Genomic DNA, 27,841 nt, shown 5'->3' on the forward strand with positions numbered 1-27,841 from the left:
TGTTTTGAATTCAATTATACATATAGATTCTTATTCATCCAATATGCTTATAAAAGCATATTACTAAATATTTCATTACAAATTAATGTCTCTTGTTTTTCTGATAAGCTTTAATTACTTACTAAACATAGTAAAATTTTGGGGAAATAATTTAAATAGTTCTCATAGTTCAATCATGAGAAATTAGAATGTAACAGTACACTAGATGTCTAATAATAGCAATAAGGTTCCTTAAATGATTAGAATCTTTTTATGCACACCAGTGATTACTCTTGCTTGGCAGCCTTTTTCTGGACTCCACATTTTTACACAGAGTCTTTTAAGGGAATACTTGCTTTTGAATAAACAGAAGAGCCATTAAGATTGTAGATAATTTCACCACAAAGTCCATAACTTGCTGATACTGGTCTTTAGTAAATAATTACTTTAAAGATAGTAAGCAAGCCTATAGTATATCAAGGATATTAAAAACTGAATATTCTTTATTACCAATTTAATAAAGGAGTACATATTTTTTTAAAATCTTAAAAGAACAGTAAATGTTTACCCGCCTTAATGTTTACCTCCTTAAATATTGACTTCATTTTGAGAACTGTGAAGTATGATAACTTATCATTTATTTTTGAAAATTATATGGCTGCCAAAACAGATATTTCTAGGATTTTTAATATAAAAAAGAATTGTCAAAATGCAGTTTGTGATTTAAGTTTATATGCTTATATTAATTTTTTTACATGTCATAAATTTGATTAAATTCAAATCTATGCTACAACTTTTGTGACTGAAAAAGAATCACAATGTTCCTAGTGTTTTAAAATTTCAACATTCTCTTTTATTCTAGCAAAACACTGGTAGTACTAAATGATGCATTGCTTTGTTAGGTGGCTGTGTTTTGCTTTCAAATTAAAGATTGTATGGTATGTGCAAAATACTCTGAAATCTATTGCATTGTTTAACAGTTGGAGATACAAACACCTGAGTATCATATAAAAAAACTCCCTCCCCCCTCTCTCTAAACGGCCTTCCTAGACTATTAAATAATAAAATAAAATGTTTTAAATAATATTTTTGGCCCAATTTCACTGCAAGAAAAAATCCAATTTGAAATAATGGACAGAGTGAATTTGTATTTTTTGTCACTTAGGTTGGGAAGCAGCCTATATATCCCCAGGTAATTCTGTATATTTTTAGCACCCCAAAAATCATACCATTGGATTGTATGGCAATCTTTTTTCTGTGTTTGGTGGAAAACAAAAGATATAATGCCATATTTAGGCTTCATTTATTTCAATGACCAATCTCCTTTCAAAGTTGAAAGTCCAGTCATACAATTAGAAAAGTGCAGTCCTTTGTCATTAAGAGGTTGCCAGCTCCATTTGGTTCTGAATAGATTACACACATATTTGAATAAAGTTTCAGACTAAATAAGAACACATATTTTTTATCACTACAATAACAATTGTCTTGATCTTAGCCCTACAACAGCAACAAAACATTTACCCTCAAATCCAAATTAATGATACAAATTGACAGTAATTTTCAAACCAATTTGTTAGAAATGTTTCTGCTTCATGAAATCAACTGGTTATTATAAATTGAGACAGACTGGTTGCAGTTATCTTCCTTCCTTGGCAATGATAGCAGCAGTTTTAGTGGTTGACCTCTAGAGAAAGAGGAAAGAGCAAGTCCTCCGTGAATGCCAAAGCACCAAACTCTGTTTTGGAATAATATGGATAATTGTTTAAGGCTATTCCAGTCCCAGAGTTCGTTTCAGAAAAGTGGCTTTGTAATTAGCCTCTTAATTAGGCCAAAGTGCTATGTAATCCAGTTTCTGATCTTAGCGCCTAATGCTTCCATCAACCTCAGAGAGAAGAGATAGCCTTCTCCTATAGTTTGTCTCCACAAACGTATTACTCTATGTAAAAAATGGGAAATAGTATTTGCTTATCACAACTGGTAGCCATTTTTAGTCTTGTCTTCAATGAATTTGTCTAATTTTCATTCCATGCCATCCAAGCCAATAGTAGTCACATTAATTAGCAAAAATCCCAAAAATTAATAATGTGAATACTATTTTTTTGTCTGCATGGGATATTTTCATCCATATGGCACCAGAAGGGCATGGGAGCTTAACATTGTCAGTGAGAAAACACCAATCTGTCGTAATCTTCATAGATTACATAATGTTATAAAGCCTGGTCATGGTTCCAGTAATTTCCTATTTTTTAATTCTATAAATCTAAAAACACTGTTCCTGTTTAGGATACCTTCATAAATTTGTTTGCTCTTTCACACACATTTTTCTACTCAACAGTACCCTTTTTGAGATCTAATAATCAGAACTATACTATTAGTTCACTATTTCTTTACATGTAGGCATGTGAAACAGCAATATTTATATTCTGCCAATTATTTCCACTTCTTTTTTAAACAAGCAGCATCAGACTAACATTTTTAACAGCTTTTACCACCTTTTAGCAATAGAATCTTGAAATCTGCCACCAGTTGTTTCTTGTTGCACTTAACATTCTTTTTATAGAAGAGTTCAAACATCTCTGATATTTTCTGCAGCAAATTCTGATCCTCAGAAATCGATTTTCTTTTAAATAATAAAGGACTTGGTGTGCTTGAAATCCTGTAAACATATGTAAACAATAAAAATATATTTAAAAGAAATCCTAAAGGAATTAAATAATTAACATAATTCAAATTCTAGTAAAGTTAATGCAGTAGTATTTGTAAACAATCAGTGGTCATGTATGTACTCATCACACTAAGAAGATTATATGTAGGTGTACAAGGTATGCTACTTTGTATCATCTTGAAACAGAAGAGTACTGACCTGCCTTTCGAAATTTCTTCCATGTCTCCCAAATACTGTACATACATACATATACACATACATACATAATACCAATAGCACTTAAACTTATATACCGCTTTACAGTGCTTTACAGCCCTCTCTAAGCAGTTTACAGAATCAGCATATTGCCCCCGACAATCTGGGTCCTCATTTTATCCACCTTGGAAGGATGGAAGGCTGAGTCAACCTTGAGCCTGGTGACATTTGAACTGCCAAATTGCAGGCAGCCGGCAGGCAGCAGAAGTAGCCTGCACTCTAACCAGTGTGCCACCGTGGCTCATAATCCCCAAACTAACAATGTACCTGATGCTATAAGAGCAAATATTCTTTTGCTCAACAAATATTAGGAGCATTATCATGCCTTTCATGTTGCAGAAGGTTACTAGTCAGCTTGGAAACATTGGGGTCATTTTTATAATAATCTGGTGTATGCATGTGAACTGAAGTCAAGACACATTGGCATGAATCCATAGTTCATGGCCACTTTATGGCCATTATGCAGTGGCGGTTGCTCCTGGTTCTGTCCGGTTCTTCCGAACCGGTAGTAAAAATGGTGGAAAGTTCTGCCCACCCGCCTGGACATCAGGTATGATATGCGCAGAAGTGCATGTGCGCGCTCCCGTTGCAAACCAGTAGTAAAGTGATCATGTATGAGAGAAAGATCATAGCCAAAAAGAAGTACATTTTTCTAAAGGTAGACTTTTCATTTACATCATCTTATAAACTTAAAAATATTTGCCATGGCCCATATTGTTTCTCTGTACTATGTGATAATGATCTTATGAGAGGACGGGTATCCAGAGTCAAAAACTGCTATGACACCTTCAAAACCAACCAATATATTTCTATACCTTAGGTAGGTAATTATATAAACTAAATTTATGTTTAAATATAAAATAGCCATCTGAACCCTTTTTTCCCCTCCTGAAATATTAGTGTTCATTTGAAGGGATACCCAATGGCTGAGAAACATTTGAAGGGAACATTTATGTTGGGGAATATTCAAAATCAAGTCGTATCTTTTCCCTACCTATTTCTTCCCCAGACTCAGTAAGAATATATTACTAGGTTCAATTGACTTGTCCAGTTTTTAGCTACTGCACTTTACATAATAGCTGTGTGAAACATGCAGATAGATGCAGAATACTCACTTTTTCACTTTCTGTAACTCTGTACTTGGAACTATTGTTCCTGCTCGTGAAATTAAAAAAAACAACCATTTACATCTGAGGACTTCCGGTCAATTAATCTATATATCTCATGTGTATAAAGGTTTTTCATGCATACTTCAACTGTGTTTCCCTGAACTGAAACCAAAATTTATCAGCTACCTGGATAGTGTACTGAGGAAAATATTTTCATTTGTAAAGCTACACCAGTCATCAAATTTTAAAATTTTGGACTGAGTAATGCCTTATTTTTTGTGACCATAATAATATTAATGTGTATAAAACCCTCATGTTGAAATATTGCAACAGAAATTTGGTTTGGCATTTTATTCAAATGAATTTGTCTAAATAGAAAATGTATACATTTTATGAAAAAAGTAGTTACTATTCTTTTAATTAATGAAAGTGAACTATATACAGTATTTAGTCCAATGGCCATAAACCATAAAAGGAAGTATACTTTATACATGTTCAATGATGAAACTGTATAATGCATAAAGAAAAAGATTGCCCAATGTCTACTGTATTCAAATATTTTTAAATGATATATTAGAAATCACTCATACTCTTTAAATATTTTTCAGCTGTGCCAAAATTTATAGGTTACATTCTTCAAAAGGTAATAATGCAACTAAATCTACTCATTCTATTCAATTGCTTCCACAACTTAGTAGAAATTATGATTAACATTTTGGCAATACAAACATGACAACAGACAGAAAAGTAACTGTACTTACATTGAAGAATTTCTTTCTAGAAAAATAAGGAAAAAATGCAATAACACTAATGCAATTTGATACTGCTTAATTGCAAAGTTTTTGAAAAATTAACTATTACAAGAACATTGAGTTGCACTGAAACAAATATTGTATTCTCTCACTGATTTTTGGACACATTCTTTTTTGTATTTCCTATAAGACTGCAGTTACATATTATCATGACTTGCATGGTTGAAAGTGTAATCATAAGCAGGGGTGTCAAACTTGCGTTGTCACATCATCACATGACATATTGTGACATTTTGCCCTTCGCTAAAATGGGGATGGGCATGGCCAGTGCGTGATGCATCTGACCCGTGGGCCACAAGTTTGACACCCTGATCTTAAGGAATGTTTTTTCTCTGTGTGAGTTTTCCTTGCAGATTGGTGCTTTTTCTTATCCTGCTAAGGGATAGCTTATCTTGGAACATTTCCTAAATAATCTGAAGAAGTTTATTGAGCACATGCTTTTTACCTAGTGTGGATTGCTTTGCCATGGAATTAGAAGTAGGTACTGGTCTTAGCAAACCTAGTCACAGCTATTTCTTATCTAATGTTTTATGTGTCTGAGCAAAACAAAAATGATTTTTTAAAAAAATTATGATGTGCTATGGAAATGCTTAAAAATACAAACTCCTTTTGATCAATTATGAAAATATTCAAAGCCACAATAGGGCAATACTTCTTAGAAATAACTACAATATTACAAAATAGTAAAATATTTTCAGAAATTGACGGAATATAGAGAAACATTATATGGAGAAAGAAGGATACAGATTTTTTTCCCCCAATGGAATTAAGACATTGTTAGATTTCTCCTGTCTGCTCCCTCAAAGAATAAAGGCTCTGTTTTGCTGCTAAGAATCCAAATTGTTCTCTTCCTTTTGTGGCTCATTGTTCCTATAAGAGTAACGCATGCAGAGAGCAAGAACTGACCAGCTGCTCTGCTGAAAGTGAAGTGGATTTTATTTCAGCAAAGTCTTTTGTAAATGAGTGTGCTTCTACTGTAATCCGGCAGAGGGAGTTAATAATGAAAATTCTACAAAGATTAAACTTGCTGTCTAAACATCACTCTTTGGGTAAAGAAAAGTGCATTTTAAAATTGCTAGTATGTACATAATTGCATTTTATAATCCAGAATGCACCTATTAAGAGTTCAAATAATGATTCACCTTGAATTCCAAAAAGGAATCTAGGTATACATGAGGGAACAAATATAGCAGATTCTGATACAGTATTCAATTTAGCAGACATATAATCTTGGGGAAACTGCAGCTACTCTAAAGATTTGCAGTGAGGCATTGTAATCATAAAAGAAGCAAAGTGTCGGTCTAACCTTCCTGGCTTTCCACAAGAATTTAAAAACTCGACTCTACCAATTGACTTGGGGCTCCAAAGGAGGGGTTTCCTTTGGGAGTGATAGAGCCCATCTCTCTCCTCCCCTTCTCATCTTACTCCTTCCCTTCCCATCTTTTAGTTAGGGATGAGCATTTGGATTTTTATAGTATTTATATTGTCCATTGGTTTTGTATAGTTTTATCTTCTTTAATATCGTAAGCCACCCAGATTTACCGCCTGGTAAAATGGGCGGCCAATAAATTTAATAAACAAACAAAAAATAAACGCACCTTTTCAGAATTGTACTGCACAGTCCTACTTTCTGTGTTAGAGTTAAGTTTGCCAAACAGTTCTATGATTTTCATAATTTCTGATAACCTCATATAGAGAAAGACTACAATAGCAAGTTAGACATTTTTTTCCAATGTGAATACTGGCACATTTCTAAAGGAATCTTTATTTTTGTGGAGCTGCATTATTCTCTAGGCATGTCGTTCCTCAATAATAGTAGTAACACAGTCTGCTGGAATACGTGGAAGTGTTTCCCAAATTATCAAAAGAACTTTAAATCTAATTGTACTTAATCAGTAAAAAAGAATATAAATTCTGTTGATTCTCCAACCAGGAAAGGGTTAGTCATCTTTGCGTGTGTGTTTGGCAGTTAGTGGGGTGTCAACATCATCTCCTAGCCTTTATTAGTGTACACAATGAATCCAGAGCACATAAAAAAGGGTAGGATTTTGAACATCCAGTTATTATATGTGCACCATTTTTATTCCCTCCCATCTCCCATGAAGGCTTCCACTTCTGTTGTACTAATTGTAATCACAATTCACAAACAAGTAGGCAATGAAATATTTGTAATACTTCAAAGAAAGGGTAAACTCTACTTACTTGAAAAATAACCTTTCTTCTGTGCATAATATACCCCAAGACCACAGGAAGCCATTATTAAGACCACAATGACCACCGAAGCTATGATAGCACTTACATTAAGGTCATCTAAAATTCAAAACAAAATGAATATATCAGGAAGGGATTCAATACCCAAAGTATTTATTTTGAGTAAATCGTCTTGAGAGAAGGCAACAATGACTAACATTCAATCTTAAATGAGAACATTAAATAAAAACCTTACTAATATGTTGTTGCATGTAAACAATGAAAATTCAGTTTTCACCATCATGATGAGTTTATTGAGTGGCCTTATCCAAGCTTCTATCTCTGTGTTCTTATCTCCATAATTCTCCAATAAGATAATCACTAAAATTCTTCAATACGATAGAAAATAATTGTTACAAAGATGAACGGTGAGGTCTGTGAAGTCTTAAGTATGCAACAAAGTCACTTTGAAGAACGCTTTATTTATTTTTTTCAATTTTTTTTCCTTGTGAACATCCTACAGAAAAACTTATATTCTGAAGGATTTAGCTATGAAGAGAGCAAACTATAGCTCATTATATTATCAATTTTTCCAAAAAGGTTTCATTCTAAATCTCAGATGCCAAGTGAATGTAGTTGGAAATAATGCAAGACCAAAATAGAACACTGCTGCAACAGTAAAGGTAGAATTTAAATGGCCACTATACTAAATAGATAATAGAGTCTTCTGGCAGTAGCCAATCAATATTTCCAAGAAATCTAGAATACATGATTGAAAACCTCAGCAGATGAGGTAATGTATTCCACTGGTGTCAAACTCGATCACGTCATGTGACATATTGTGACCAGTGGTGGGATTCAAATAATTTAACAACCAATTCTCTGCCCTAATGATTTCTTCCAACAACCAGTTTGCCAAACTGCTCAGAAAGTTAACAACCAGTTCTGCCGAAGTGGTGTGAACTGGCTGAATACCACCATTGATTGTGACATTTTTTGCCTTTGCGGAGCTGGGGTGGGCGTGGCCTGCACATGATGCATCCGGCCCACGAGCCGCCAGTTTGACACCCCTGTTGTACTCATATATGCATTTATTACCTTTGCCAAATAGTTTTTTCGGCATACCTGAGTCTAAATACTATTGAAACTACCATCTAAGTACATATATGGTAGGATTATGCTATAAACAGGAGTTAGCTTCCATTGCAATCATGAAAGCACAGGATATATTTTGCTGCTTTAAATATAGCACAAATGTTTGAGCATATTTTAGGGGTACAAAGAGAATGATTCTGACAATGACAATGTAGATATTTTCATATGGGGAAAAAATATTTGATATCCTGTTCCCATTGCTACATGATTTGTATACTTTAAAAGTATTTAGATTTCTATTTAAAAATAAATGGTTATATCTTATTTTAAGATTTCATGCAATACAGGTCCATATTCAAAATTATCAACATTTAAGTCCTCCACTGCTGCTCCCTGGTTTTGAATGGGAGCACTTAGGAATGACCCAAGATGACCTTTGGACAATTGAGTGACCCAATTGTCCAAGGGGGGGGGTGTTCTTGAAAATTCCAATTTCCTCTGGAAGCTATCAAAAAGTCATTGGGTGTATCCATCTTCCCATCAAGCAGTTTCATTTTCTAAGTGTGCCACAATTTTAAACTTTTACTTTTTGATTTCACTGTTTTATTTGCTTATTGTTTTAAAAGGTTAATTATTGGTTGAGTGCTGATTTATCTCAACCTCTTGCCTTTTCTCTTTTTTTCTTTTGATATATGTTGTTTTTGGATAACCTCTGTCTCTTCTGTATGGAAATCATGGTAATGTTCAGGGGTGGTGAACAGCTCTCAGACTCTCACTACTGAATTCTGTATTTTTTGAATTTGTAAAACACCCAGAGTTTATTTCCATTGAACTTTTCTTATAATCTTGGATTGATAAAGGCAAACATACTTTTTTTGTTCTTTGTTCCCTGGCTAAATTTCACAGATTAAGATGGCTGAACAGTCTCTGAAACCTAAGAAAGGAGAGTGGGGTGATGAGCAGCTTCCAGCTGGGTTCCTCTCTTGAAAACTTGATTAAACTTTAATGATTGTTAAAATAATGTTAAGATCTGAAGCTTTTTCTTTGGATGTGGATGAAGATACACAAAAAGACTTTGATCAAGTTCTAGATCATGGCTGGTGAACCAACAAAGTGGATTTCATCTGCTGTTCCGATTTCATCTGTTGTTCCAAAGTTTAAGTCTATACATCCTTTAATGTTATGGTTTTGACTAAAAAGGAAAGAATAGATTCCAGATCTCTACGAAGTCTGAGGGAGACTGAACGAATTTATTACAGTTAATTGCCAATTACTTCTGCTTGCATTTTGATTGGAAGATAGACCTATTTTGGAGATTGAATTTAGTATATTTAATTAAACAACAATTGACTAGATACAACAGTAAGAAACAATCACAAATATTTAATCCAGAATGTTTTGTTTGTAACTTTTGGATGATTTTGGATAAATAAGATGGTAAATTTTCTATGGGTGGATTACAAAAGCAGCCTGTTAACAGAGAGTTTCAAAACTCTTGTTTTGTTTCACTGATATTGTTTTTTCTGTTAATTATTTTATCATTAATATAACATATAGAAAACAGGTCAACAAATTGCAAATAGATGTAGTAGTTTAAAAAAATTGGAGGGCTTGTTTTGCAAGGAGTGGGAACTAATGTTGTAATATATTGATCAGTATTAAACTAGAGGGGATAATATGTGTATAATGTCTTTTTTGATGCACCTTTTTAATGCTTTAAGTGTTTTGTGCTTTTTTCCCCTTTTGTCCTCTTGGGCTTTTTTTTTTTAGTTCTGTATTTTGTATTTTAACTTTGTTTTGAGTAAAACAAAAACATAAAATTTTTAAAAAATTACTCACTTGATCACCACATTCTAGTATCTATTGGTATGTTCAGTAAAAAATTAATATAGTACAAGTAGTCCTCAACTTACGAACACAACTGAACTCAAAATTTCCATTGCTAAGCAAGGCCGTTTATGACCTTTTTGCCAGTTGTTCAGCGAATCACAGCAGTTTATAAGTAGATCATGTGGTTGTTAAGTGAATCTGGCTTTCCCCATTGTCTCTGCTTATTGAAAGCCAGCTGAAAAGATTACAAATGCTGATCACATGACCAGTGGTGGGTTGCCCCCGGTTCGCACCAGTTCTATAGAACCGGTAGTAAAACCGGCGGAAGGCTCTGCCCATTGACCCTGACGTCATCAAAATGCTTCTGCGCTTGCGCAGAAGAGTGTGCCGACCCATTGCAAACCGGTAGTAAAGGTAAGTAGAACCCACCCCTGCACATGACCCTGGGACAGTGCAGCTGTCATAAATACATGTCAGTTGCCAAATGCCTGACTTTTGATCACATGACCATGGAGAGGCTACAACAGTCATAAGTGTGAATAGAATAGAATTCTTTATTGACCAAGTGTGATTGCACACACAAGGAACTTGTTTCAGATGCATAAGCTCTCAATGTACATACAAGCAATAAGTGGTAAATCATGATTACAATCAGAAAATACAATCATCATAAATCATAAGATGCAACACTCACTGATAGTCCTAGGATATTAAATAAAAGCAATCAACATAAATTATAAGATACAAACAACCAAGTTATAGTCATAAGATGCTAAAGGAGTAGGTAGTGGGAGAGATGAGAAGGATAACAGTAATATAGCTCTGCTATATGGTTTGACATCTCAGGGCATAAGACAGTGTTGTGGAAATAAGTTGTTTAGCAGCATGATGGCATGGAGGGAAAAACTGTCTTTGTGTCTGGTTGTTTTGGCATGCAATGCCTATAGCATTGTCTTGAGGGAAGAAGTTAAACAATTTATTTCCAGGATCTGAGAGGTCTGCAGATATTTTCACAGCCCTCTTTCTTGCTCATGCAGTATACAAGTCCTCAATGGAAGGTTGGTTTTAAGTAGAGGACTGCTTGTAATGTGTTTAGTATTAATTGCCCTAAAATTTAGTTGATAGAAATTCTGTGTACAAGTTTCAGACTTAAAATAAGATTGGTTCTTACAAAATGTAAACGGTAAGCTTGTCAAAATAGTGCCTTTAAAAAAAATTAAACTGGTTCTGGACAATAAATCCTCTTTAACTTATAACAATTTCATAGAACCATTATCAGGCCTTATTTGCATTTGATATTTACCCACTTGCATCCTCTTCACAGGACATCTTTTAGGCCGCCCAACTTGATTATGAGCTTCACAGTAGTATTCCCCAGTGTCATTCTTTGAAACAGGATTGAACAGCTAGTTTAAAAGAAAATATAGCATAACTATCGGGTAAAAGGTCCATGAACAATTAGATCTACAAATTTCCTATATATTCCTTTGCATCATTTAGAAATATTTATGTACAATATGTCAACATTTTCTAGTACTAAAAATGATTAATTCATCTAGCAGCTAATTTAATGAAGTAAACTATCGTTTTTCAGAGGAAACCTAAGCAAAATGTAGCATCAAATTCTGAAAAGTTGGTGGGGTTGTATATATGAGACTGAAAGATGATAAAATAAAATTGAGGGAAATGAAAGTCATAGGGATGTAAAAAAATGGACTGGAAATCACTACCCATTTTGGCTTTAATTTCTTCAAAGTATGTATCAGATATAGAAAGTTAATTATTTGTTACATGCAAACTGGTATCCTTTTTTTAAAAAAATGTGCTAACCATGTAAGAATAAAGTGATAAAATACTCTTTAATTACCAGAATGGTGCCAATGAAAACAGATCCAAAATATAAGCTACAGTTTTTCTATTCAGCTAAGGTTACTGTTCTGTAAGAATTCAGCACATGCTCAGTGATGAAATTTGTATTTCAAGCCTGATTTTATCACAAGCAATGCTCTTGTCAATCAATTGTTTTGCTGGTATTGTCCTCAAAGTGGGATGAGATTCGGGATCCCTGTTCAGACAGATTTTATCACCAACAGGCCTTTGGAAATAATCCTGTATGTGTAGTAGACTTCAGACATAATGGACTTGTAGGCAGAAATTAGTTTGAGATCAGAATGAAGGGACGTTTCCAGTACCCATTTCTGCAGTAATGGTGTATACTTCCCAGTTAACATTCAATAGAATATACAAAACATTTCTAAAATAACTAAATTCCTTAGTATTGTTCCCATTCTTGCATCAGTTCAATCCCAATTATTTAATTCAGAATGCATTTTTCTCATAACTGAACTTGTAATTAAAATCTTCATGATGTGAATAGCTTTGGCAATTGGCTTTCTTTCTTTTTTCTTTTTGTTATTTCTATAGTTCCATTTTGAATTTCTTCAATGTTGCTATAATATAGTTTGAATTGTTTTGAGGCCTGGAAAGTTACACACTAAGTGTCATTGAAGAAATGTAAACTTACCAAAGTTCCTGTTGTAGTATTCAAAGTATAAGAAATTTTTTCTTTTCTGAAGCTCCAAAAAAATGTGTTCTCAGGCAGAATAGCACCATTCCGATACCATCTGTATTTTGAAGCTGGCACACCTTCACTTTCTTTGCATCGCAATTCTACTACTGTCCCACTCAGGGCTGAGATAGGCACTTCACAAACAGGAGCAGATGGTGGCACTAGAAAATGATGTCATATATCTAAGACAAATACCATATTTCTAAATCTGAATATTTCTTCACAAGTTACTCAAATGTTTGAATGGTATGTTTGGGTGTTTATATATATAAAACATCTGCTATTTCTCTGATTATAATCTTAAATCAATTAATAACAAAATACCAGTATATCAGTTGTATTTTCCATATACATTTTCTTTCACATTGTTGGAAGGAAAATCCATCTGGTTTAGGGGTGGGTTCTACTTACCTTTACCACCGGTTCGCAATGGGAGCACGCGTGCATGCTTTTGCTCATGCACAGATCACCCATAATGATGTAGTGGCGGGTGGGCAAAGCCTCCCGCCGATTTTACTACCGGTTTTATAAAACTGGACCAAACTGGGAGCAACCCACCACTGATCTGGTTCAGTTCCAAGCTGGGAGAAAGATGCTGGAAACAACATGGAGGCTGGAGGCTGATTGGAAAGAAGGTCTATTTATTGATGAACAGAACCACTAGGATTTGTGATTCTGTGTCAGCTAAACCAGAACCACAAATCCTAGTGGTTCTGTTCATCAGTAAATGGACCTTCTTTCTATACAGCCTCCATTCTCCATTTTATTTCCAGTGTCTTTCTCCCAGCTTGGAACTGAACCATATGGGTTTTCTTTCCAACAACAGTATTAAATAATACAAGTGAAAACTGCCTATGGTACCACACTTGCTCAAGTAAGCAGGATGAGGGCAGGTGATGCTGAGGCTAGAAAGCATTATTTCTCCATTATAATACCTGCATTGTGGAATAGATTCCCTCTAAAAATTAAGCTGATATGCTCTGAAATAGTCTTCTAGAACCCTTTAAAGGCTGAAGTCTTCCACAGGATGCTTTGTCATCTAAACTTGGTTGTTTATTTTTGTAGTAATAGCAATAGCACTTAGATTTATATACCACTTCATAATACTTTACAGCCTTCTCTAAGTGCTTTACACAGTCAGTATATTTCACTCAACAATCTGGGTCTCCTTACTTTAACCGACCTCAGAAGGATGGAAGGCTGAGTCAACCTTGAGCCAGTGCATTGTAACCACTGCACCACTATGCCTCTTAAACAAATTATAGCTATTTTGTTTAAAGTGCCTAACAAGTTTCCCTAATTTTCCTACCTTTCTCGTTTATAGTCATTTAATTAACCCTCATTCAAATAGATGCCTTTATTTGACCTAAAAGGTTTTTTCATAAAATTGTAATATTCCTGTATTTCATCTGTATCAGCTCTCAAATTAAATTTAAAGAAAAATGAAGCTGCCCTACAGAATTAAAATTAAAATTTAATTTAAACTGCTGATAAGATCCTTTAGATTTCTTACCCAAGACTACGAGAGAAATTTCCACTTCCCCTGTTCCTTGTCCTTGTTCTGTGGGTGCACTAATTTCACAGCGATATTTTGCAGAATCCTTTCTAGTCACATTTTTAAGATGAATGCTTGAGTGCAATATTTCAGCTCGACCTTTAAAATTACCTGGAAAACAATAACATTTAGAGAGAGAAATGAGAGAGATGGCGGAAGAGTTGGTGGCAGCTATAGAGACTCTTGGATGACTGATTTCTATGTAAAAGATAGATACGAAAGTGGTTTTCTTTTCCAGTGTATAACACAGTTGCTTTCCATTCCCCAAAAGACATTTTCTTTTGAATTATTTTACAGTTTTGTATTTTGTATTAGCTTTTAAAAAAATCAAATTAAAATTTTCAGACAAAACAGATGCAACTACATTTTTGTTTTTCTTTTCCTGCTGCCTGCAGCTGAGGCAGTGGCTTTAACAATCTTTGTTTGCTACTGTACAGAGTTCTTCCCATAAAGGTAATATTGTCTGTTCAATCCATATTCCATGTGGGGAGGGGGAGGGGGGTAGGATAGGATCAGGATTATATTTTTACTAAAATTCTCTTAGGGTGAATATTACATCATAGTCTTTCACCAATGTATCCAGACACGTATTTCTGCCATCATTACCAAATCCTCTGCATTTCCCCCACTCTAGGAAAGTCCCTTCCCAAAAGAGATTTGCTTAAACCAGGACCCACAAGAATAGTGTTAGAGCACTCTAGCCAAGCTTTAATTGGACTGAAGTTGTCTTCACATATGTAAACCGCATACTTATCTTTTCTGTGTATTCCTCTAAGCACCTGGAAGCATGCAAATAAAAAAGGTTATATCTGGTTAAGCCACTTTAGTCAGCAGCCATTTCTCCAAATAATCATGGTGACAGTTTGATCAGAATAGCTGCTAAAGTCCAAGCTCAATCCAGGACAGGCGAAATAAGATTTACAGACAGACAAATCATGTATTGATTGACCAATGGTTCTCTCAGCCAGTGGTAGGTTTCAAATTTTTTTACTACCGGTTCTGTGGGCATGGCTTGGTGGGCATGGCGGGGAAGGATACTGTAAAATCTCCTTTCCCACCCCACTCCAGGGGAAGGATATTGCAAAGTCCCCATTTCTTCCCAATCAGTTGGGACTTGGGAGACAGCGAATAGATGGGGATAGGTCCAGTCAGAATTTTTACTATCAGTTCTCTGAACTACTCAAAATTATCGCTACCTGTTCTCCAGAACTGGTCAGAACCTGCTGAAACCCACCTCTGCTCTCAGCCCAACATCTCTCACAGGATATGGTGAGAAAAAAATGGGGAAAGAATGTATTTCATTGAAAATCTTTGAAGGGTGATGAAATATAGGAAATAAAATCTACCAATAACCTTTATTTGACCTCTAATTGATCCTATATTTGGGGTCATTAACGTGCTACAAACAGCAAATTAATGCATAAACAACCACAAAATATTTGCTTACCTACAAAGACACCATTCAAGTAGACAAATGAGACAGTGGAGCCTTTTATCATTTTCCACTCAATCCTTGCACCAATTTCCTTCTTTACATTGTGCTTACAACTCAGATACACCCCTACAGGAAAGAGGAAAAAAATATGATTGTTTTCTCTTTTGGTATAGCTTATATTGAAATCGTACAATGCAACCAACCAGCATAACATGAAAACTGATTTCAATAAGATGATTCTGAATGACATTTCACAAATTGTATTTTGAACAGAGATTAGTTACCTGAATACCCTCATTCTCATAATGTCTGAAATACTATGTAATTTGATGTAAGTCTATTATAAATGGTAGGCACATTTTTTCTTAGACCTTGTTTTAAATTGATACATTTATCAGACCTTTTAGTTATCAAAACTATGTCAACTTCCAAGTATAACACATAATGGTGGACAGGGTAAGAATAAATCTCAAAAGTATAAGCAAACTCTCACTTTAATTCAAAGTAGGGAATGGTATCCATTAATGTAGAAGTCTGTCAAATTTAAGAAGTATTTTATATATTCATACTGTAAAATAGTGGAATGAAACAAATTTTGTCCATTGCTTCTGAATATACTAACATGGGATTTACTATGCAACATGTGGGAAAAACGCTGGCTACCCAGGAAATTAAATCTTTTATCTTGCAGAATGCTCATTTTCAATATTTATTAGAATTCCTGAACTTCAGATCACTAGGAATACCCAAGCTATCATTTTTCAAGAACACTCTTTCAAACGTTTTCAAAAGGCACTGTTTTAAAGACAGTTTTACTAATGAGATTTATATTCTTAGAAAATATAAACAATGTTACTATAGGAGACTTCTAGAGCCAAGTAGTGGAAATGGCTAGGCGGTGCTTTTCCTGAAATTTAGTTATCAGGAGGTCAGAGTATTTATATTTTTTCAAGAATAAAGGTTATTAATCAAAGCATTTTTGTTTTCATAATGTTCTTTTTTTCCTATTCCTTTAGCCTTTTAAAAAAAAAAATGATTGTAGTGTGCGCATGAATTTTAATGAGGACTGCTAAAACAGAGAATATAAAATCTATTATTTAACATGCACATGAGGAAAAAACTCAATTTTTTCACATATCTTCACAAAAAAATAAGTGTTTTCAAATTGAATTTCTCATTGGTATTTCTTAAGAGAAAATAAGAGAAATTAAACAATTGAATGAAAATTGAGAGGTATTATATAATATTAAAAACCAGGCAAAATGTTTCTGAAGTACACAGTGATAAAAAAAAGCAAAATAAACATTTTAAAAAGTGAATTTTGGAATGGAGAATTCACAACAAAAATTTCAAGAAGGAAAGATGAAGACATTTTTGAGAAACAGACTCTTTAAATAAAAAAGAATAAAGTAGTTCAAGGTCCAAGCTTTTAAAATGCTAAGGTTTCCCAAATTAATGAAAATATGCTTGAAATATTTTTTTAAAGTATGCATTGTCCAAACTTCCACTTATTCCATTGTTGTGCAGACACAAATTCAAGCTCCATATAAATCCTTCATTAACATATTCCTTTTCAAAGTATTCCTGCTTGACCTATCATGTAACAAGATGGAATGTATGTCAAAAATGTGATTTATTAATCAGAAGCCCACAGCAAACTTGATGAGTATGGATAACGGCAAGGATAGGAACTTGTGTTAGAAAGACAGGGCTTCAACAGAACACTTGCAGAGAAGCCAATATTGCTTCTGTCTTGGATCTGAAAGAAAAAAATAGCCTGGTGTAGGAAATTTTATGAAATATTTATCAAATAGCAAAATATGTTTTAAAAAGACAGAAATGGATCATAAACAAAGAATAGTATTCCTTCCACAAAAAGTTGACACATGCAAGTTTCTTCTTTGTTCTAATCTTTCATCAAGGTGAAATAGTATGGGAAGGGATAATTACATAAATTATTTCTACTTCTTGGCAGTCCACAATACTGAAGCAATTCTGAATACATGTGCAAGAAATGTTAGATACTGATTCAGAAGTTATATGTCAAAATATATCACATAGATTATAGCAATAATCCCAAATTAAGCAAATTCACAAAATTTGATGAAAACAAATTTTCAAATGTTAGAAATCTGTCCATGTTCCTGAAGGAGAAAGACTGTAGTAAAAGTGTAGTTTTATTGTAAGATCAGATAACTTGAAGCCTAACTAGAAAAGAAAATATTTGGAAAACCTTTCTACCCCATGGAGGTAGGAGGCAGACTTTAAAAAACTGAGAAGGTAGCCTCCCATAGATTCTACATCAATGAAGGAGAGACGTCATGAATGCAGAATTTTTGTTACCTGTGAATTAGAAGAGCCAATAATGGCACTTAAAAATCAAACTGGATGGGGAGGAACAGGCTCAGGCTCAACCCTTCCAAGACTGAGTGGCTGTGGCTCCCGGCATCCCGATATAGTCAGTTGACTCCATCACTGACTATTGGGGGCGAGTCATTGGCCCCCACAGAGAGGGCTCGCAATCTGGGAGTCCTCCTGGATATGCAGCTGTCCTTGGAGGAACATCTGACGGCTGTAACCAGGGGGACCTTTTGTCAGGTTCGCCTGATTCGCCAGTTGCGGCCCTTTCTTGATCGGGATTCCCTGTGCACAGTCACTCACGCCCTCGTCACCTCTCGCCTTGACTATTGCAACGCTCTCTACATGGGGCTCCCCTTGAGGAGCACCCGGAGGCTCCAGCTGGTCCAGAACGCAGCAGCGCGGGTAGTGACGGGAGCAGCATGGCGCTCCCATGTAACACCGCTCCTGCGCGAGCTGCACTGGCTCCCAGTTGTCTTCCGGGTGCGCTTCAAGGTGTTGGTTATCACCTTTAAAGCGCTCCATGGCATAGGGCCTAGCTATCTTCGAGACCGCCTGCTGCTACCAACGACCTCCCATCGACCCGTGCGCTCCCACAGAGAGGGCCTCCTCGGGGTGCCATCAGCCAGACAGTGTAGGCTGGTGACCCCCAGGGGGAGAGCCTTCTCTGTGGGGGCACCTACCCTCTGGAATCAGCTCCCCCCAGAGATAAGGAGAATCCAAGACCTCAGTGCCTTCCGTCGCGCCCTTAAAACCCATTTATTTAAACAAGCTGGGCTGGCTTAAGATGAAATTTTTAACTGTTTTTTAAATGTTTTAAACGTTTTTAATTGGTAAATGAGTTTTAATTGGGCCAAATTTATATATCTTTTAATTGTTTTTAATATTTGTTCTGCATGTTTTTTAATCTGGCTGTACACCGCCCTGAGTCCTCAGGGAGAAGGGCGGTATAGAAATCCAATATAAAATAAAAATAAAAAAATAAAATAAACTAAAACTATCAGACAAAACTAGGCTGGAACATCAAAAAAAATCAGTTCAGGAAACATATTCCTATCTAAATTTTGTAATGTGAACAAATGAATACCAAATTCCCAAAGGTAAAGGAAATGGGTTCAATGGAATTGAAAAAAAGGCAGACGTGATTGGTAGGAGAGAATGGAAGTCTGGAAGTTGGAGTAGAAGTTGCAGGTGACTTTCCCAAATATCAACCCACCCACTGCAATGTATGGGATTATGTATAATATAATTCTGTGAATACATTTATTTTCATTGTTTTAGAAAGATTTGAACAAGCAGTAACATAATTTATCTACTGATAATAACTGTGAATAATAATTAAAAAGAAATTCCAAGGTTAGTGCTATGAATGTTTTCAAATAGATTTAAGTATATTTTTAATTTTTTTTTCTATTAAACACATATGATTTAATACATTTTTGAGTTTGGCTGGGTCACCTATGAGAAAAGCTAAAGAACATTTGAAATAAGTATATTAATCAAGTAACTAAGTGATTCTGGGTGGACATTTTATGTTTTTACAACCTACTATATTTTAGTGATACGAGCCTTCCTGACTCTTAACCTTGTTTCTGCTTTTCTATGCTTTCAATATACTGTAAATATTTTTCTCAGAACACACATACAAACACGTGTGTGTGTGTGTGTGTGTGTGTGTGTGTGTCTGTGTGTGTGTGTGTGTGTGTAAAATAGACATACTATACCTTCAAATTCTCTTGCTGTGACACGTTCATTGTCTGAGTACACGGTGATTCCATATGTTTTATAATCTGAAAAGAAAGAAAAACTTACATTAAAATGTTCATTATTTTTATACCGAAACAAACGAAAACAACCACTCCTTTTCTTGGCAATCATACTCTCAAACTGCTTGGTGTCATTTACGGTAAATTTATGGATTCCTATGAGAAATCAAGGGTTTAGGTTTTATATATATATATATATATGTATATGTATATGTATATGTGTATGTATGTTTGTGTTTGTGTATGTGTATGTGTGTGTATGTATGTGTGTGTATGCAAATTTACCTTGTTCTTTTTTGAAACTAGGTTTCATGTTATATAGAAGGGTGTTTTTTGTAATAATTTTATGTTAGAAGCAGCCCTGTTTATTATTTGAAATTACATCCATTTTCTTTGTTCATTTAAGATGTTGAATTTGCTCTCGGTCAGAATAAGTAGGTTTCATTTTGTAAAAGTACTTTAAATACTTTAGATAAAAAGATACATTATTGTTTTTATGATTAGGAAACACAAAAGAAGAACTGATAAACATACAAGAGAGAGAGTATACTAGAGATCAAGCTTCATTTATTTTTAATGGCATAGCTTCCAAACAATTTTTAAAGTCAAATAGTCACTCATCTCAAAAACCATTGCCCAACTGTGACAATGTGTATGATACAGAAGGTCATATTTCTGTTTCATCACAGGGAGTCCAAATCAATCTTGATTCACGGAGGACCATTGTGAAAGAACAAAAAACACCCTGCTTAGCTTCTTGGATATTAAGACAAAAATGCAAGAAACACAAACAGAACCCAACTACTTGCATGCAGTTGCTTCCTCTATCACATCATAGGGCAGGAAGGACCCTTAGAGGTCTTCTAGCCCAACCTCCTGTCCAAGGCAGGAGTTCCTTACACCATCTGGGACAAATGGTTGTCAAATCTTTTCTTTAAAATCTCCAGCAAAGCAGCACCCATAACTTCGGGAGGCAAGCTGTTAAATTTATTACTCATTCTCAATGTCAGAAATTCCTCATTTCCAAGTTGAATCTCGCTCTGATAAGTTTCCACTCATTCTTCTTGTCCTGCCCTCGGGTGCTATGGAGAATAAATCAACCCCTTCTTCCCTTTCAATTACTATGAAATAAATGAATAGATTCTGAAAATTAATTAGATACAATCAACATTGTTTTTTGTGCATAGGAATATCTACAGAACAATTAAAACTCGGACCACATGTTTTCTGAATAGTTTTTATCCCAGAGCTATAATTGCACTCAACAATGAACTAAAGGGCCACCATCAGTGAGCTGTTGGACAGCATTACTTAGTCTGTTGTGTAGATGTTTGGGTGGTTTAGGGGTGGGGAATTTGTGGTGGGTGTGTTTGGGGATTGTTATGTGTGTTGGACCTGGTCTTTGGGTGTTAAGTGAATTTCGTTATATGGGTATACTGTGTATACACGAACAATGACAATAAAGTTATTATTATTATTATAAGAAATACCACTTTCCTACAAGCAACAACTGGAAGGACCACAAAATAGACAAATAGAACATGAAGAAGCTAAAGTTCTCTGAGACTTTAGAATTCACACAGACGAGGATCTGCACACAACACCCCAGACATAACAGTTGTTGATAAGAAAGACAAAAAAAAATTGGATAGTAGATGCGGCAGTACCTGGAGGCAGCAGAGTAGAAGAGAAAGAATAGAAAAAACTGAGAAAATAATAAAATATAAAGACCTGCAAATAAAAGTTGAACAATTGTGACCAAAGAAAATAAGCACCTTGTGTGCAATTCCAAAACATCTAGGGCATCACTTGAACACCACTGGTATTGGCAAATTCCCCATCAGTCAATTGCAAAAGGCAGCTTTATTTGGAACAGTTTATCTCCTGTTATCAAACAAATTGTAATTGTTATCAAATTGTAATTGTTTAGACTGGATTTGACATTTTTGTCCAAACAACTGGGATAAGCAAATGATTTTGTTTGATGGTATTAAAGATATCATATTTATTATTTTTTAAATACTGTTGTTTGCCACCTACAGTAACTTGTTTGTCACAGCTATACATGCATTTTTGACAAATAAATAAACATCGAGTTATATAAGGCAAACAGTAGATATGACATTTTAATCTCTACTATTATATTCTATATGTAGATTAAGATCTTAGACTCATTATAAATGAGGGGGGAGGGGGATGGAGAGAGAGAGAGAGAGAATTCTTTAGAAATTTCATTTTGACAAATTAGATAAAGGTTCAAAGTTATCCAAAAACATGCTTACCAGCTACTAGATCCCACAGCAGTTGAATATCATAAAAAACCAGATATATATTTAAAAAAAATATGAAACAATCTTATGGCATTCATCTATATGAATCATTTATTATTCTGTTTTAACTTAAGATTCATATGTCAAACAAGCTAAATTTGGGGTTTTCCCATACAACAATAGAGAAAGTATAATAAAATATAGTATAAAAAATTCCCACCCACACAAATATGGTACATTTTGTGAACACTTTTGTTGCTTGTTTCCTTTTTCCAAAGGAGAAAAAAATATTTATATAAACCCTTTCACCTTGTGTTATTTGGAAAGATCTTTCATAACTATGGACAAGTTCCAAAACGTCTAACCAGAATCACTTTCAAAACTGTGACTAGAAAAAAGGAGTTCAATGCTCAGTACTCAGATTAAAATTAATAGAAAAAATGAACATAGTAGTATAGCCTTTATTGTCATTGTACATCATATATATAACAAAATTGGTTACATAGTTTTAAAATTTAGTGAATATCACCTACACAAAAATCCTCAAAAATTCAGAATTATAAACTATATTTTTAGTAACCAAAAATAATTAGGATATTTCTTGCAAATCTTTAATGCTATGTCTTCCAAGTCTGTTTATGGATATTATAACAGTTTTAAATAGTTTTTAAATATTCTTTTGACAAATGTAATGAGTAAATCTGGCAATAGTTTAAAAAAAAACCTGAACATTTTTCTACCAATTCTGTTCTCCTGAAAATGAACAGGAAAATAAGTTAAACAGTTTAACATTACAGAAAAATAGATTGATACTATTATACTGTACAGAGTTTATGACAAAAACAACAAAATTGTGGGAAAGGTTACCAGTTGATAAAACATATATATTACAGTATCTTTTCCCAGCATTTCATTCAGGTAGGTAGATGAATTCTATTGTTCTGTGTTTTGGGGGAGTGGAGTTATTGTTTATTCTTGACAATGGGGAGCTATATGTATTGGTTTTCTCTAATGAACAGCTGAATAAATCAACACATACATGCATACTTTTAAAGTACAAATTTAAAATGCTTAAAAGTATGCATTTTTCATTTTAAAGTACATAAGTAGATACATCTTAAGATGTTTTTAGAATAAATCTCACATAAATTGTATCCAATGATACTGTATGTATGAGAACACTGTATATATCATATGCATGTATATATTTCTGTATACTGTGTACATCTACATCTATATCGTATGCGTTTGTGCAGTGGTTCAAATTCAGTTCCAAAAAAGATATTCTGGAACATGTGGAAGCATCGAAGTAGAACAGAACTGAAACTTCTGAAAGGAGCTGCTAAGCAATCCCAGGAAAATATATTGTCCCAAACACTTTGAAGTACTTTTATGGAATTTAATTCAAAGCAGTAGGCAGATCGTACTAATATCAACACAAACACACATAGAGATATAAACAAATCTAAATATTGGATACATAAATTTATTCCCTATTATTTCAGGCAGAATGAAGCAGAGTGAATACAGCTGCTAAATAGGTCTGTAATTACTTTCTCACTTTTACTTTGCCAGTTACAGTGTTACTATTATCCAAACAGGACCACAGAGTAAAATTTGTTTTCCTTGCTTATACATGGTATCTTAAGCCAAGGATAAAACAGCTATTCTATCAGCAGAATTTTTATATGTATGAATTAAAAGCCACATTTAGATAAAAGTCTTTATACAGTATTTATTGATTGTCCCATTTTGTACAGATATCTGTTTGATAATAGACGTTGGGAAAATTTATTCTTCGCAAAATCAAACTACATAAAAATTGTCATGCTTAGTATGGCTCTTTACTTTCTTTTCCATATTTCTTTTCCATGTATTATCATTTCAACTGCATTTTTAACTAGATAAAATATGCATTGGAAGTATGATTTAATCATCAGATTGACCCCCCCCAGCAAATTTTAAGTAGGATTGACCTAGTGCAAGCCATGAGTATTTCAGACAAGGGTAAGGCAAGGAATGGAGAACTGATGCAGAAATTCTTGATGAAGAATTTCTCACATCATAGCACAAGTAGACTCCTATTTAAACATGCACGTGCACATGCACACTTCATAATAAAGACTACAAATGCTTCCACAGAGGCCCAGTGTTCTTTATTTGAATATGTTGTCATCTCTCCAGCTGCAGTGCTGTCCTCCAATGCAGCTTGCAGTCTTGAGAACCAAATAGCATCCAGAAATATTTTTTTAGCGGTAATTGTTGCTATTCTCTACACATTTTCACCAATGCTAGCAGTGGTGAGTGGTTCCCAGTCTTCTACCACCTTTTGGTGATACCACTAAAGCTGCTTGTCTTTTAATTGCAACATGTTTAATTTCTGAAAATGAAGTCTTCTTCCCATTGCTTACTAGCTACTAGATCCCACAGCAGTTGAATATCATAAACAACAGGATTTTCTCTTTTTTTCATCTTAAAACCATCCTCTCTCTTCACCACTTCTATTTGCTCCCTTTTTATTTTTGTAATGCCACTAATTTTCAACACCCTTTGACCTTCTCTAACCCTTTTATCATTTTTACTTTTTCCACTAAAAGCAATGACTGATCCCCAAAGTAAAAGCCTGCCTTGGCCATGTTAGAAATGTTAGCAGGGGTGAAATTCCGCAGGTTCTGACAGGTTCTGAAGAACTGGTAGCAGAAATTTTGAGTAGTTCGGAGAACTGGCAAATACCACCTCTGGCTGGCCCCAAAGTGGGGTGGGAATGGAGATTTTGCAATATCCTTTCCCTGGAGTGGAGAAGAAATGGGGATTTTGCAGTAACCTCCCCCTGCCACGCCCACCAAGCTACGCCCACAGAACTGGTAATAAAAAAAATTGGATTTCACCACTGAATGTTAGGGCAAGCTTTTACTTCAAGGTTAGCACTTTGCTTCTTAAGCTGCTAGCAAAATGTGCATATATTTTCTTTAAAAAAGAAAAGAAAATGAAACTACATTTTTTCAAGTAAATGAAGGTCAACAGAATTCTTGCAGTTACCTTAGTTATAAAATAGTCAAAAGAAGTGTGCAGGTGTCCTGACTTTCACTTTACAATCATTTTGTAAAGTGGCAATGTACCTGGATTTATTTCAATACAATTCCAAAAGTATACCTGCAAACATGAGGTAGCTCCTTCCTATAGGTCTTTACAAAGCCTAAGCACCTGAAAGCCTTCAGAGGGCTTAACAGATAGTTAACAGAACTACAGCATCTGTCTCCTTCTTATAATTAAATTACAAAGAAATAGGAACAAGACATTCTAAAGGAATTTTAAAGAACCAAATCTTTAGATAGGGAGAAAAAACATTTCAGAGAAGACAGTTTTCAGGCAACTACACGTTTCTGAAACAGTAAACATACAGTAGTACTTTTAAGTTTTTATTTAGACTTCTATTAAAAAAAATAATTACTACATATTTAGATATTATCCAAAAATGGACAGAAATTAAGCATGTTTAACTGGTGGAAAACTTGTAATTGCTCTCTGCCCCTTGCTTTTTCTGTGTGTTTGTAATGCCATGATTTCAATCCTTCCAATATAAATAAATTATACCTCTCACATAATCACATCAATGTTAAGCCGACAAAGTGTAATGTATAATTTTAGCATGGTTATAGCTTAGCATATAAAGGGACACAGTGGCTCACTGGCTAAGGCGCTGAGCTTGTCGATCGAAAGGTTGGCAGTTCAGCAGTTCGAATCCCTAGTGCTGCGTAATGGGGTGAGCTCCCGTTACTTGTCTCAACTTTCTGTCAACCTAGCAGTTCAAAAGCATGTAAAAAATGCAAGTAGAAAAATAGGACCACCTTTGGTGGAAAGGTAACAGCATTCTGTGCATCTTTGGCATTTAGTCATGCCGGCCACATGACCACAGAGACATCTTCGGACAGTGCTGGCTCTTCGGTTTTGTAACGGAGATGAGCACCACCCCCTAGAGTTGGGAATCACTAGCACATATGTACGAGGGGAACTTTTACCTTTTAGCTTAGCATATATGCTATGGTTTAGCATGGAAATATGGTCCTGCATATTTCATTGTAAACTATTTTGACAGCTGTGCATTCCAGCTTCACTTATCTATGATCAACACATTGTTTGGGTGTGGTGATTTCTATTCCATTATTGTTTTTTTTTAAAAAAGTGTTTTAGTTTTCAATAGCTATGTCCATTTTTATGAACATCAAAATACTACAAACCAATATTTTGAAACATCTGATACAATTTGTTTCAAGGAGAATTCTGTGACACTTTTAACTATTTAACAAGACTTGCTCAGAAATTTACAGTGGGTTTTATAGCAACATTTTCAATAATATCCATGCCAACACTGAGAAACTAGCAAATGTAAACTAAACAAAGATAATTTTACATGCATCTATGACTAGAAGGTATTTCATATAAACCAGAAAAGGACCATCTTGTCCTCATGTCTCAAATATCTTTACAAAGAACATAGATGAAGAGTACAGATAAAGCTTATCAAATTTGTACAAGGCATCACACTGAGAGGAACAACATTTAAAACAATAAGTAGAACAGAGCCAAAACTAACAGAATGAATTTCTATTGGGAAAAGTATAAAATTTTGCATTTTAATGCAGTATCACATGCATAATATTGGGCAGAAGATTTGTTGATTGTACTGTAGTCCATAAGAAGACACTTAAGGAATTGGCAAAGCATAAGCTAAATATTAATTCAGAGCAGCAGCAATGAAGTATAAGAAATTCTACTCATCATCAATAGGATAGGTAGCACTCTATTTTGTACTGACTGACATTAAGACACATTCTTGAATAGCAATAACCTACAGTGGGGGAGAAAAAAGGGGGCAGTGAGAGGATGGACCATCACTTAGTTGATGGACAGGTCAAAAGGTTTATTGATAACCTACTAAAACGCAGAATTTTACTCTGCTCTCGAATTCTAGGGTTGTAAACTTCATGGCAAACCTGCCTAAGAGCTCATCTTAGGTACCGTAATCGGTTAACACGGTCAGCCTCATGATCGCCTCTCTGGCAGCCAAGACAAATTCTGCAGCCTGCCTTGCTTGAAGGTATCTTCCCACCTTCACAAAGCAGGGTGAAGGATGAAGCCTCCTCAACATGTTGAGGAAAGCTTTACTCCCACTTCGTCTTGGGCCAATCTTAGCAGACACATAAAATGCTCCACCGATTCGGTGGTTTTTATTTGCGAGGGGAAAACAACAACAATAACAATAACAACAAACCCTCTGCAGCTTTCCAGCCAAAACAAGCCAGTTAACTTTTTTTTTTTGGGAGGGGTGTCCTCGGTTCCTCCCGGGTCCCCGCACCGTTTGGAGCCCACGCCTCTCCCGGCAGCAACGGGCCAAGCTCGCCTTCCTTTGCCAAGCTGGATAATCAAATCAATGCGAGCCGTGGGTGGGGAAGGGGCGGGCGGGTTTATCCCCTTTTGCTTTTTCGCAAGCAGCCTCGTAGGAAAGACCCGAGGGAGCGGGCTTTTGTTTGCTCCTCTGGACCTCAAAAGTGTGAGGAAAAGCCAGTCTGGAAAGCCGGCGAAGCGCCCGCACCGAAAGAGCCTCCCCGTCGCCACAAGATGCTCCTCGCCAAAAAAAGGAGAAAGATTTAAGGCGGCGTCGAGTTTGGCAGCTCCTAAGCTCAGAGTCCTCTTTTCCCCACCTCCGGCCAACCGTCGTGCCTCGCAGCCCAGAACTGAACCCTCGCACGTTGGGAAGCAAGTACGCACTCCCCACCCCACCTCCCACCCCCCAGAAGAGAGAGGAGAGAGACTTACAGCCAAGGGACCCCAAGAGGGAGAAGAGAAGCCAGCAGAGGAAGCGCCGGCAGCTCGCCATCTTCCATCCAGAGCAACAAGCTGCTTTCCCCCCTCCCGCCAAGACAAATGAGAAAAGTGGCTGGCGGGTGGTGGC

The 27,841-nt window shown here is 35.3% G+C and overlaps 1 protein-coding gene across 1 annotated transcript; it reads right to left on the bottom strand.

The window, feature by feature from the left end:
- Positions 1 to 811: 811 nt before the first annotated feature.
- On the bottom strand, positions 812 to 27,841 carry JAM2 (junctional adhesion molecule 2). The gene is made up of 9 exons (XM_070943576.1): positions 27,706 to 27,841; positions 19,577 to 19,642; positions 15,507 to 15,620; positions 14,018 to 14,170; positions 12,460 to 12,665; positions 11,239 to 11,341; positions 7,023 to 7,130; positions 4,015 to 4,054; positions 812 to 2,635 (listed from the first exon to the last, which is right to left on the bottom strand). Exons 1-9 carry the CDS (start codon positions 27,764 to 27,766, stop codon positions 2,455 to 2,457), a joined length of 1,032 nt encoding a protein of 343 aa, XP_070799677.1. The 5' UTR covers positions 27,767 to 27,841; the 3' UTR covers positions 812 to 2,454.

This window comes from Pituophis catenifer, unplaced genomic scaffold (assembly GCF_029215685.1).
Source record: "Pituophis catenifer annectens isolate HBS135680 unplaced genomic scaffold, rPitCat1.0.hap2 SCAF_4, whole genome shotgun sequence".
NCBI classification, from domain to species: domain Eukaryota; kingdom Metazoa; phylum Chordata; class Lepidosauria; order Squamata; family Colubridae; genus Pituophis; species Pituophis catenifer.

Bases quoted from the DNA above. Each gene is read 5' to 3' on its own strand.
- JAM2 (XM_070943576.1), bottom strand. From the start codon at position 27,766: ATGGCGAGCTGCCGGCGCTTCCTCTGCTGGCTTCTCTTCTCCCTCTTG. The intron at 19,643-27,705 runs GTAAGTCTCTCT...CTTTCTTTTCAG, and splicing joins CCTCTTGGGGTCCCTTGGCT to ATTATAAAACATATGGAATC. The intron at 11,342-12,459 runs GTAAGTTTACAT...CTTTTAAACTAG, and splicing joins ATACTACAACAGGAACTTTG to CTGTTCAATCCTGTTTCAAA.